Source organism: Bacillus rossius, chromosome 17 (genome assembly GCF_032445375.1).
Source record: "Bacillus rossius redtenbacheri isolate Brsri chromosome 17, Brsri_v3, whole genome shotgun sequence".
Lineage (NCBI taxonomy): Eukaryota > Metazoa > Arthropoda > Insecta > Phasmatodea > Bacillidae > Bacillus > Bacillus rossius.
In genome coordinates, this window is record NC_086344.1 from 18,643,664 (window position 1) to 18,657,142 (window position 13,479).

Sequence of the window (13,479 nt, forward strand, 5' to 3'; positions counted from 1 at the left end):
GTTAGTTAGCCATACACACTAGCAACCATCTGTCATTGGACATCACAGTGGATGGTAAGTTAGCCATACACACTAGCAACCATAGGTTATTGGACATCACAGTAAATGGTTAGTTAGCCATACACACTAGCAACCATTGGTCATTGGACATCACAGTGAATGGTTAGTTAGCCATACACACTAGCAACCATCTGTCATTGGACATCACAGTGGATGGTAAGTTAGCCATACACACTAGCAACCATAGGTTATTGGACATCACAGTAAATGGTTAGTTAGCCATACACACTAGCAACCATCAGTTATTGGACATCACAGTGGATGGTTAGTTAGCCGTACGCACTAGCAACCATTGGTCATTGGACATCACAGTGAATGGTTAGTTAGCCATACACACTAGCAACCATCTGTCATTGGACATCACAGTGGATGGTTAGTTAGCCGTACGCACTAGCAACCATTGGTTTTTGGACATCACAGTGAATGGTTAGTTAGCCATACACACTAGCAACCATCTGTCATTGGACATCACAGTGGATGGTAAGTTAGCCGTACGCACTAGCAACCATAGGTTATTGGACATCACAGTGTATGGTTAGTTAGCCGTACGCACTAGCAACCATTGGTCATTGGACATCACAGTGAATGGTTAGTTAGCCATACACACTAGCAACCATCTGTCATTGGACATCACAGTGGATGGTTAGTTAGCCGTACGCACTAGCAACCATTGGTCATTGGACATCACAGTGAATGGTTAGTTAGCCATACACACTAGCAACCATCTGTCATTGGACATCACAGTGGATGGTAAGTTAGCCATACACACTAGCAACCATAGGTTATTGGACATCACAGTAAATGGTTAGTTAGCCATACACACTAGCAACCATTGGTCATTGGACATCACAGTGAATGGTTAGTTAGCCATACACACTAGCAACCATCTGTCATTGGACATCACAGTGGATGGTAAGTTAGCCATACACACTAGCAACCATAGGTTATTGGACATCACAGTAAATGGTTAGTTAGCCATACACACTAGCAACCATCGGTTATTGGACATCACAGTGGATGGTTAGTTAGCCATACACACTAGCAACCATAGGTTATTGGACATCACAGTAAATGGTTAGTTAGCCATACACACTAGCAACCATCGGTTATTGGACATCACAGTGGATGGTTAGTTAGCCATACACACTAGCAACCATAGGTTATTGGACATCACAGTGGATGGTTAGTTAGCCATACACACTAGCAACCATAGGTTATTGGACATCACAGTGGATGGTTAGTTAGCCATACGCACTAGCAACCATTGGTCATTGGACATCACAGTGGATGGTTGGTTGTATTACGTCTACCTAGCAATTATTTCAGTTTTGACTGTTAGTGAATGTGGTGATGCATTCTCAGAATTTATTAACATCAGCACGACATACTACACTTGCAGCGATGGCCTATATTGGCGGTGGTGTAGGGCGTGTGGTGGTGAGAGGAATTGCAGCAGAAACAGTGTGCATTTACCAAGGGCGCCTACACAACAGAAATGTACCAAAGAGGTAGATTGCCTCTTGTTTTAACCAATAACGGAAACTGTGAGATTCATGCCATGGAGGTGATTGACAACAAACGGCCGGTTGCTAGTGTGTATGGCTAACTTCCAACCTTTGCACTTGATGCCTGCTCTCCGGGGAGTATTTGAACTTTGTGATGCTGCAACCACCATCCTCTCACCCACTTTATCAATATATTATTTATTTATTTAATTTTTAAAATAAGCTAAGAATGAAAAAAATTAAGGACATGGTTCACAATTTTTCCGAACCGGCTTGTTATTTGATCGAAATCTGGGCCAGCATGACTCATGTTATAAATATATTGAATCATATCTATTATAGAGATATTTTAGAGATGCCATACATTCACATCAAATTAGTTATAGTTTCATATTAATCTGTAATTAATATCATTGTTATTGGAAACAATACACAAAGTTGATAAAAAGTGACTATTGAATTGTTTGCGCTGGAAATCCAAGTTGGCGTGCTACTGTTTGCATGTGATTATGGATGTATGTAGCCTCACAAAAGTTGCTTGTTTTGGTATTCCCAATTGCCCATAAAATTTATGCCCCACAGTTTGCGAACACACTATTTTGTATGTTTACAGTGGACCAATTTTTTTTTAAATTGGAGATGTTGGCTTTTATATTGCAGCTTGAAAACATCTTTTTTGAAATGGAGACCTGATTATGAAGAAGCTGCAGATGAATACAGTAAAGCAGGTAACTTGATATTTGTGTTTTTTTATTATCATGTCTTCAGCCTTGATTTACAGCTGATACTGGGGCTCTAGTTTTGCATCCATATTTTTTTTGTTAATTTTTGTTTATTAATTAAGAAAGGTATTCCTCTGTGCAAGGTCGTAACTTTGTTCGCGGCCGCTCTGTTACTTATTCAAACCTCTTACCTTAATTTTATTTTGAAAAATGATGTATAGTGCTACAGCTAATTTTTTCTTATACTTAAGCTAGGTAGTTAAAATGTTTTATTTCTAAGTTACTCGTTTTATTGAGCTCCATTGAGCTGTTTACTGTGATTTTGTTTAAAGTTATTTTTTGTGCAGGAATGTAATGTTTAAAAAATTTTAAGATATCTTGGCTGTGTGTCTTGAACGTTACCAATGTAGCAATTTAACTGTTTTTATATGTTTCTTTTCCAGCAACCTGTTTTAGAAATGGGAAGTCTTTCGAGCAATGCAAGGACTGCCTACTGAAAGCTGCAGATTGTCACAAGCAGAAGAGATCGTATCCTTTTTTCATAGCAGCAATTTTATTTATTTACTTGTTAATCCACGGCATGTTCTACAATGCCTCAATTTTTTTTTTTTTTTTGTTAGAAATAAGAACAGAGCGTCTCTTTCTCTCTCTCTATTACTCTACTATCTCCATATCTCTCTCTCCTCTATATACCTGTAACAATATCTCTCTCTATACCTCTATATATGTCACTCTTTGGCAATGAAAATATTAAAAAACTTATGTTTTTACTTATCTATATTTTTATGTATCTTTTTACCTGCCACAGGTGTGACATAGGTATATAAAAATGCATGTATTCAAATGCAACGTTGTGTCAAAATTACAAAGCATTCGGTCTAGAACTTTGGTGATTTAAGATTTTTAATGAATGAACATTTTCATTTTTATTTATGTAGATTGATTATAATTTTTAATATTTTCATATTTTCTGATGCAGGATTGCTGGTATAAAAATTGTGTAGAATTATTGGAAAATTGTGTAGGTACATTTGGCGCTTATTGTTCTGGCATTATTTGGTTTGGCTCATTCTGTAATCCACCACTGATCAAACCGCTCTTGTTAGTAATTTTTTTTAGGTGTAATCAGCCATTTTTATTTCCGAAAAGAGGTACAGATCAGGGACACAGTGTGTTCTCATAGACTTTTTTAAACAGTAGAGCAGCTAGTTGTAAATACCATTGCACTGCACATTAATTTTTCTTTGGTATTCTCGCTGTGTGTTTGGATTTGATGATGATGTCCTGGGTGCCACGGACAGGGGCGTAAAGAGCACGGACGTCTAAAGGACGTGCCAGGTTCGTGGTGCCTCGATCCCTACCGGGGCATCGGGAAGGTCCGACGTGTGTGCAGCCGGAAGGCGAACTCGGAATCCACTGCCAGTCACGTGCGCTCACTGCAACCTCCTGCCTCGTGATTTGTCAATTCTCCATGCCAGGCGTGAGACAGTGGCAAACTACTGAGTAGGGATGATGTATAGGTTGCATGACGCCGGATTAAACTATATTGACGTTTAGTGATCGAGCGAAATCGCTAGTTCAGCGTGACTGTGTTCCCGAACATGCCAGATCAGAGGGACTGCTGTTGGAGTCGGTGCTCGTCGTCATGTGAAGTGTTAAGATATATTCTAAACCCAAATAGCAAAACTCGTTTTTGTAGGGGAAAAATAGTATGTCTAATTAAGGGAATGAAAGTCTCTGATAATATTTCAGTTCCAAAATGCTGGCATTAAGGTGCCCATTTTGTACAGATGCTTCACTTAGTTTTATTATTTTTGAAAATTAAAATTCTGTAGGTAGACCGTTCAGGCTAAATTCAGTAAGTGTATGGGTACTTTTTTTAAATAAATAAAATTATTCTTATTTATTCTATGTTGTACAGCACATGAAAAACTACGTGATTAGTTTTCTGCACTCAGTAGGAACCCAGAACTTAAATATTAGGAATTACATTATTGCTTTTGGACACACGCATTGCCCAACGTCTCTTGAGCTATGGATTGCTCTGACTCTTTTGTGCATGGCCAGACGGTCCCTAACTGCTCAGACGCACAGGAAGTGCCCCTTCCCTCTGCTGGCCTCGACCGCTCCCTTCGTCCGTGGGGGGGTTGGGGGCAGTGCGACGGCATCCCACAGTGTCGGGGGTGGGAAGTCCAGCCTTCCCTCTGCTGGCCTCGACCGCTCCCTTCGTCCGTGGGGGGGTTGGGGGCAGTGCGACGGCATCCCACAGTGTCGGGGGTGGGAAGTCCAGCCTTCCCTCTGCTTGCCTCGACCGCTCCCTTCGTCCGTGGGGAGGTTGGGGGCAGTGCGACGGCATCCCACAGTGTCGGGGGTGGGAAGTCCAGCCTTCCCTCTGCTGGCCTCGACCGCTCCCTTCGTCCGTGGGGGGGTTGGGGGCAGTGCGACGGCATCCCACAGTGTCGGGGGTGGGAACTCCAGCCTTCCCTCTGCTGGCCTCGACCGCTCCCTTCGGTCCGTGGGGGGGTTGGGGGCAGTGCGACGGCATCCCACAGTGTCGGGGGTGGGAAGTCCAGCCTTCCCTCTGCTGGCCTCGACCGCTCCCTTCGTCCGTGGGGGGGTTGGGGGCAGTGCGACGGCATCCCACAGTGTCGGGGGTGGGAACTCCAGCCTTCCCTCTGCTGGCCTCGACCGCTCCCTTCGGTCCGTGGGGGGGTTGGGGGCAGTGCGACGGCATCCCACAGTGTCGGGGGTGGGAAGTCCAGCCTTCCCTCTGCTGGCCTCGACCGCTCCCTTCGTCCGTGGGGGGGTTGGGGGCAGTGCGACGGCATCCCACAGTGTCGGGGGTGGGAAGTCCAGCCTTCCCTCTGCTGGCCTCGACCGCTCCCTTCGTCCGTGGGGGGGTTGGGGGCAGTGCGACGGCATCCCACAGTGTCGGGGGTGGGAAGTCCAGCCTTCCCGCAGCTGGCCTCGACCGCTCCCTTCGTCCGTGGGGGGGTTGGGGGCAGTGCGACGGCATCCCACAGTGTCGGGGGTGGGAAGTCCAGCCTTCCCGCAGCTGGCCTCGACCGCTCCCTTCGTCCGTGGGGGGGTTGGGGGCAGTGCGACGGCATCCCACAGTGTCGGGGGTGGGAAGTCCAGCCTTCCCGCAGCTGGCCTAGACCGCTCACTTCGTCCATGGGGGGGTTGGGGGCAGTGCGACGGCATCCCACAGTGTCGGGGGTGGGAAGTCCAGCCTTCCCGCAGCTGTCCTCGACCGCTCCCTTCGTCCGTGGGGGGGTTGGGGGCAGTGCGACGGCATCCCACAGTGTCGGGGGTGGGAAGTCCAGCCTTCCCGCAGCTGGCCTCGACCGCTCCCTTCGTCCGTGGGGGGGTTGGGGGCAGTGCGACGGCATCCCACAGTGTCGGGGGTGGGAAGTCCAGCCTTCCCTCTGCTGGCCTCGACCGCTCCCTTCGTCCGTGGGGGGGTTGGGGGCAGTGCGACGGCATCCCACAGTGTCGGGGGTGGGAAGTCCAGCCTTCCCTCTGCTGGCCTCGACCGCTCCCTTCGTCCGTGGGGGGGTTGGGGGCAGTGCGACGGCATCCCACAGTGTCGGGGGTGGGAAGTCCAGCCTTCCCTCTGCTGGCCTCGACCGCTCCCTTCGTCCGTGGGGGGGTTGGGGGCAGTGCGACGGCATCCCACAGTGTCGGGGGTGGGAAGTCCAGCCTTCCCTCTGCTGGCCTCGACCGCTCCCTTCGGTCCGTGGGGGGGTTGGGGGCAGTGCGACGGCATCCCACAGTGTCGGGGGTGGGAAGTCCAGCCTTCCCTCTGCTGGCCTCGACCGCTCCCTTCGGTCCGTGGGGGGGTTGGGGGCAGTGCGACGGCATCCCACAGTGTCGGGGGTGGGAAGTCCAGCCTTCCCTCTGCTGGCCTCGACCGCTCCCTTCGTCCGTGGGGGGGTTGGGGGCAGTGCGACGGCATCCCACAGTGTCGGGGGTGGGAAGTCCAGCCTTCCCTCTGCTGGCCTCGACCGCTCCCTTCGTCTGTGGGGGGGTTGGGGGCAGTGCGACGGCATCCCACAGTGTCGGGGGTGGGAAGTCCAGCCTTCCCTCTGCTGGCCTCGACCGCTCCCTTCGGTCCGTGGGGGGGTTGGGGGCAGTGCGACGGCATCCCACAGTGTCGGGGGTGGGAAGTCCAGCCTTCCCTCTGCTGGCCTCGACCGCTCCCTTCGGTCCGTGGGGGGGTTGGGGGCAGTGCGACGGCATCCCACAGTGTCGGGGGTGGGAAGTCCAGCCTTCCCTCTGCTGGCCTCGACCGCTCCCTTCGTCCGTGGGGGGGTTGGGGGCAGTGCGACGGCATCCCACAGTGTCGGGGGTGGGAAGTCCAGCCTTCCCTCTGCTGGCCTCGACCGCTCCCTTCGGTCCGTGGGGGGGTTGGGGGCAGTGCGACGGCATCCCACAGTGTCGGGGGTGGGAAGTCCAGCCTTCCCTCTGCTGGCCTCGACCGCTCCCTTCGGTCCGTGGGGGGGTTGGGGGCAGTGCGACGGCATCCCACAGTGTCGGGGGTGGGAAGTCCAGCCTTCCCTCTGCTGGCCTCGACCGCTCCCTTCGTCCGTGGGGGGGTTGGGGGCAGTGCGACGGCATCCCACAGTGTCGGGGGTGGGAAGTCCAGCCTTCCCTCTGCTGGCCTCGACCGCTCCCTTCGTCCGTGGGGGGGTTGGGGGCAGTGCGACGGCATCCCACAGTGTCGGGGGTGGGAAGTCCAGCCTTCCCTCTGCTGGCCTCGACCGCTCCCTTCGGTCCGTGGGGAGGTTGGGGGCAGTGCGACGGCATCCCACAGTGTCGGGGGTGGGAAGTCCAGCCTTCCCTCTGCTGGCCTCGACCGCTCCCTTCGTCCGTGGGGGGGTTGGGGGCAGTGCGACGGCATCCCACAGTGTCGGGGGTGGGAAGTCCAGCCTTCCCTCTGCTGGCCTCGACCGCTCCCTTCGTCCGTGGGGGGGTTGGGGGCAGTGCGACGGCATCCCACAGTGTCGGGGGTGGGAAGTCCAGCCTTCCCTCTGCTGGCCTCGACCGCTCCCTTCGGTCCGTGGGGGGGTTGGGGGCAGTGCGACGGCATCCCACAGTGTCGGGGGTGGGAAGTCCAGCCTTCCCGCAGCTGGCCTCGACCGCTCCCTTCGGTCCGTGGGGGGGTTGGGGGCAGTGCGACGGCATCCCACAGTGTCGGGGGTGGGAAGTCCAGCCTTCCCTCTGCTGGCCTCGACCGCTCCCTTCGTCCGTGGGGGGGTTGGGGGCAGTGCGACGGCATCCCACAGTGTCGGGGGTGGGAAGTCCAGCCTTCCCTCTGCTGGCCTCGACCGCTCCCTTCGGTCCGTGGGGGGGTTGGGGGCAGTGCGACGGCATCCCACAGTGTCGGGGGTGGGAAGTCCAGCCTTCCCTCTGCTGGCCTCGACCGCTCCCTTCGTCCGTGGGGGGGTTGGGGGCAGTGCGACGGCATCCCACAGTGTCGGGGGTGGGAAGTCCAGCCTTCCCTCTGCTGGCCTCGACCGCTCCCTTCGGTCCGTGGGGGGGTTGGGGGCAGTGCGACGGTTTCCCACAGTGTCGGGGGTGGGAAGTCCAGCCTTCCCTCTGCTGGCCTCGACCGCTCCCTTCGTCCGTGGGGGGGTTGGGGGCAGTGCGACGGCATCCCACAGTGTCGGGGGTGGGAAGTCCAGCCTTCCCTCTGCTGGCCTCGACCGCTCCCTTCGGTCCGTGGGGGGGTTGGGGGCAGTGCGACGGCATCCCACAGTGTCGGGGGTGGGAAGTCCAGCCTTCCCTCTGCTGGCCTCGACCGCTCCCTTCGGTCCGTGGGGGGGTTGGGGGCAGTGCGACGGCATCCCACAGTGTCGGGGGTGGGAAGTCCAGCCTTCCCTCTGCTGGCCTCGACCGCTCCCTTCGTCCGTGGGGGGGTTGGGGGCAGTGCGACGGCATCCCACAGTGTCGGGGGTGGGAAGTCCAGCCTTCCCTCTGCTGGCCTCGACCGCTCCCTTCGTCCGTGGGGGGGTTGGGGGCAGTGCGACGGCATCCCACAGTTTCGGGGGTGGGAAGTCCAGCCTTCCCTCTGCTGGCCTCGACCGCTCCCTTCGTCCGTGGGGGGGTTGGGGGCAGTGCGACGGCATCCCACAGTGTCGGGGGTGGGAAGTCCAGCCTTCCCTCTGCTGGCCTCGACCGCTCCCTTCGGTCCGTGGGGGGGTTGGGGGCAGAGCGACGGCATCCCACAGTGTCGGGGGTGGGAAGTCCAGCCTTCCCTCTGCTGGCCTCGACCGCTCCCTTCGTCCGTGGGGGGGTTGGGGGCAGTGCGACGGCATCCCACAGTGTCGGGGGTGGGAAGTCCAGCCTTCCCTCTGCTGGCCTCGACCGCTCCCTTCGGTCCGTGGGGGGGTTGGGGGCAGTGCGACGGCATCCCACAGTGTCGGGGGTGGGAAGTCCAGCCTTCCCTCTGCTGGCCTCGACCGCTCCCTTCGTCCGTGGGGGGGTTGGGGGCAGTGCGACGGCATCCCACAGTGTCGGGGGTGGGAAGTCCAGCCTTCCCTCTGCTGGCCTCGACCGCTCCCTTCGGTCCGTGGGGGGGTTGGGGGCAGTGCGACGGTTTCCCACAGTGTCGGGGGTGGGAAGTCCAGCCTTCCCTCTGCTGGCCTCGACCGCTCCCTTCGTCCGTGGGGGGGTTGGGGGCAGTGCGACGGCATCCCACAGTGTCGGGGGTGGGAAGTCCAGCCTTCCCTCTGCTGGCCTCGACCGCTCCCTTCGGTCTGTGGGGGGGTTGGGGGCAGTGCGACGGCATCCCACAGTGTCGGGGGTGGGAAGTCCAGCCTTCCCTCTGCTGGCCTCGACCGCTCCCTTCGGTCCGTGGGGGGGTTGGGGGCAGTGCGACGGCATCCCACAGTGTCGGGGGTGGGAAGTCCAGCCTTCCCTCTGCTGGCCTCGACCGCTCCCTTCGTCCGTGGGGGGGTTGGGGGCAGTGCGACGGCATCCCACAATGTCGGGGGTGGGAAGTCCAGCCTTCCCTCTGCTGGCCTCGACCGCTCCCTTCGTCCGTGGGGGGGTTGGGGGCAGTGCGACGGCATCCCACAGTTTCGGGGGTGGGAAGTCCAGCCTTCCCTCTGCTGGCCTCGACCGCTCCCTTCGTCCGTGGGGGGGTTGGGGGCAGTGCGACGGCATCCCACAGTGTCGGGGGTGGGAAGTCCAGCCTTCCCTCTGCTGGCCTCGACCGCTCCCTTCGGTCCGTGGGGGGGTTGGGGGCAGAGCGACGGCATCCCACAGTGTCGGGGGTGGGAAGTCCAGCCTTCCCTCTGCTGGCCTCGACCGCTCCCTTCGTCCGTGGGGGGGTTGGGGGCAGTGCGACGGCATCCCACAGTGTCGGGGGTGGGAAGTCCAGCCTTCCCTCTGCTGGCCTCGACCGCTCCCTTCGTCCGTGGGGGGGTTGGGGGCAGTGCGACGGCATCCCACAGTGTCGGGGGTGGGAAGTCCAGCCTTCCCGCAGCTGCCGTCGTCCACGTGACAACGCAACAGTTGCAGCAGAGCTGAACACCCTTGCCCATATTGTTACAGCATTCTAGAGCCTCCGGCTAATGAGTTTTGAGTCTTAGAGATGTTAGTTTTCCGGAAAAGTTTTTTTGGGGAAATTTTATGATAATATTTTGTAAAATCGAAAAAAATTTCCAGTGATTTATACTTTCACAGACAGAACCAAATAAAACATACATTTGGTTTTTCTTTACCACCTTATTGCTCATTAACATTTTAGATTGGGCTAGGTCCCATGCTACCTTCTACCCACTGATGGGAACGAAAAATTTGTTATTTAAACAGCACCTACTTATCTGCAGAAAATAAAATATTGTATAACTTAACTCTACCTATCCTAATTTATGAAAATCTCTATTGGTAATGAAATAAAGGTAAATTTTCCAGAAAAATTTGTAGTTATTTTTCCGAATGGAAAATTTCTACATATCTCTAGTCTTGGGCTAGATTCCTGACCGGGTCGGATGTTTTTCAACTGTGGAAAATTTCCTTTCTGCAGAAGGCAATAGTGAACCATCACAGTATCTTGATTTTTTTTATGATGGTTGGGGATCCAAAACCATCTTCTTACCTGAGCATGTCATCATCGTTGTCACTTGCCCTGAATCACTGCAGATGTTTCCATCACATAATTGAGTGCTTTTTTTTTTTTTTTAATTTATAAAATTATTTTTGAGCAGATAATTTTTTGCATTGTTACGAATCACATTCTCTATATTTATTGTGTAACATTGATTTGAATATCATAAAATTATGTTTCTTTAGATTGAAGGAAAAATTTAATTTAAAATAAATAATGAGCTCTTCATAAATAATCTGTGCTTTAATTGTATTATATTCTGTACCTGTTAAGTGTTGTTAATCCTAAAGTTGCATCATGCAGAATGATTTATATAAATTTATTGATTGGTTTAATATTTGTGATAAATTTAACACCATATGTGTTAAGTTAAATAATATTTGTAATTTTATAAACACTTTATGTATTGTTTAGCTAAAATATGAATTTCTCAGTATTATTCATTCACATTTGATCCCACAGTCCTTGCTGAAAAGGGAGGAAATTACTGCCATTTCCTAAATGCATTATTTTTCTGTAGTTACATTTTGACACTTTGTAGTATTTTTAGTACTGTGATTGTGTTCATTATGTTCCACACTGTTTATCTCTGTACAAAAGTGTGCCACAAATTAGTAGATTTAATTTTTTTTTGCAGAGACTTCTTTTAAGATTATCCAGTTTTACACATGCTCTTTTTCTATTACAAATTAAAAATATTATTCCCTAACCTGCTATACAGATTATTTCATGCTGCAAAGTAAGTATATTTTTCATATCAGAATACACATTAAACAGAAAAAATTTTGTTTTGGCTTTTGTCAGTCTGTTTCATAAAGCATTTCATGAACTCTACTTTGCTAAAACATAAATGGATGATTGCTATAATTTTTTTACAAACAACTTAACTATTTACTCTATCAGTCCAGTAGTGTTTAGTTCAATCATGGCATTGTCACTCGTTTTTTAAACAAATATTAAAATACCACTGTATGAATATCTGGTCGGTTATTTATTACTTTGTTACGGCCGTCGACTTTCTAATCCTCTGTCGACCGTAAAGATGGATATGAAAGGAAAGTGGAAATGCAAAATGTGATAATGAAATTAATGTGATGGATGATGGGAATGTGAAAGGTGGTGATTTTTGTCGGGATTGATATCTAAACTGATTCATGATATCCGTAAAGCCCTACGTGGATATCAGAATACTAGAGGGTGTTTCTCCACCACTTATCTTTAAGCATTTTAAAAGAAAGGAAGGGTGATGAGTCCCTTTTCTGATGCATACAAAGAGGTTAACCCTTAAAACACGAATCCCCAACTTCAAGACAACTAGCAGTTTTCAATCAACATTTCAGGACTGGACAACAGAGCTAGTCACATTACTTTGAACAGCATTTATACTTGGACACTAATACGACACAGATACATCTGTTTGAACAACCATAGTTGACCTAGCGGGGATAAGAGGTTAGATTGACGTCATGCTGTCGACCATTTCTGTCCCTGTAATCCTATCCTCAATTGTTTTTGCTAATCGTGTACGGTCTCTGCGCTTGCAGTCCTGCCAACTTTATTTTAATCATTCTCACATGTGATATGTTAACTGTTAATGTTATTCCCTTATCTATCTAAAGATTTTACGTTTTAATTATTTCTAAGTTATTTATTGAACTTTAAAAAATTTATCAAGTTACTGTAGAGTAGTTTAAAACGAAGAGTGATTTTAATTATAACTGTTGAAGATTTTCTTGAGGAGAGAGGGAGAGTAGTTTTCATTAAGCCTTAATTTCCCTACATTGGCCTACAGCCATGCTCATAACTGTCATTGTTGAACCATTATGACGTGGTTACTCACCATTCGTCGTCCTGGTGGCGGTGTTGCATCGATTCCCACTGACTGACTGCGACTGATGACTTCAGACTGATTTCTGTGGCTGAAGAAGCCCTACCGGACTGATTTGATGTTTGTTTATTTTAACAGCGTGAATCCTTCCCGTACCTGCGTTTTGAATATTCCTTTTCACTGATTCGTTATCCCGTTTCCCCTTCTCGTTAACAGCTGTCTGTCGCCTCATACATCAACACCCTCCTCTCTCTCTGCTCGTCTGCCCTGCTTAGATTGCGTCTCTTCAGCGATTCTGAAGGTCTCCAGATGCGAGGCAAACAAATTTGTTGTCGTCATGGCTTTGTTGTGCTAACGCCAGCAAACATTACCACCCGGCCTCCCGCCTGTGATGGCCTTGTAAGCTGTTTCTACTGGCGGTGGTGTTTCTTCACCGCTGCAACCTAGCGGGCCATGTCATTCCCGAACATGATTTTAATATTATTATTAACCATTTGGAAAAAAAATAATTCCCTGGGTCTTTGATATTACTAAGTTAAGTATCTCTAATTTTTAGGGTTGTGTCAACTTCTTACCTCCATTGTATGAACAATATATCTCTTTAATAGATTTACTACCAACATTATGACTATAAAAATAAATTTCTTTAATGTTAGAAAAACCTTTTTTTATAATTGTGTAGATTTATAAGGAAAAAATAATCTCCAGTACTTCAAATTCCTTAAAAATAAGTTTTATCATGTTTGACACCAGGTAATATATTCTATAATATACAATTTATCTAAAAAAAAATTTGTAGTCACACATCTGACCACTAGATTATTTTTCACATACTACCCTGTGTTGTTAGTAATGGTAGTAGTAGTGACAAATTTTGTCTCCGTGACAAGCCGCAACCGACGACATGAAAGTCACAGGGCCAAGTCGCCTTGACTTTGTTGCTATAGCAACCTCATAATCCCACAGCGTCCTAATGGTAAATTATGGAGGAATAACAAAACAGGACCTTGCTTGTAAAGTATGTGGGTTTAAATAGATTCTAGAAACTAATTATTTAATTACATGTATTCGTGCATGTAACCTGAACTACATTTTGTTATTATGAAAAGCATGTTTCGTTAGGTTATTTTTATCTCACAATTCAACTTTTATTAGTATTTACTCCATGACATGGATCTACATCAATTATAAAAACAATGAAGTGAGTATGGTCAGAAAAACCAAGTTATTTTTTGACATGAATCACTA

At 50.0% G+C, this 13,479-nt stretch overlaps 1 protein-coding gene across 2 annotated transcripts in view; it reads left to right on the plus strand.

Annotated features, from left to right (window-relative positions):
• Window positions 1-13,479, plus strand: part of LOC134540821 (gamma-soluble NSF attachment protein-like) — a 57,178-nt gene that overhangs the window by 4,411 nt on the left and 39,288 nt on the right. For both annotated transcript variants that reach the window (XM_063383778.1, XM_063383779.1), the window contains exons 2-4: window positions 2,226-2,293; window positions 2,731-2,815; window positions 11,125-11,142. In XM_063383778.1, coding sequence (XP_063239848.1) covers window positions 2,226-2,293; window positions 2,731-2,815; window positions 11,125-11,142 — 171 coding nt within the window. The remainder of the gene's footprint in view (window positions 1-2,225; window positions 2,294-2,730; window positions 2,816-11,124; window positions 11,143-13,479) is intronic.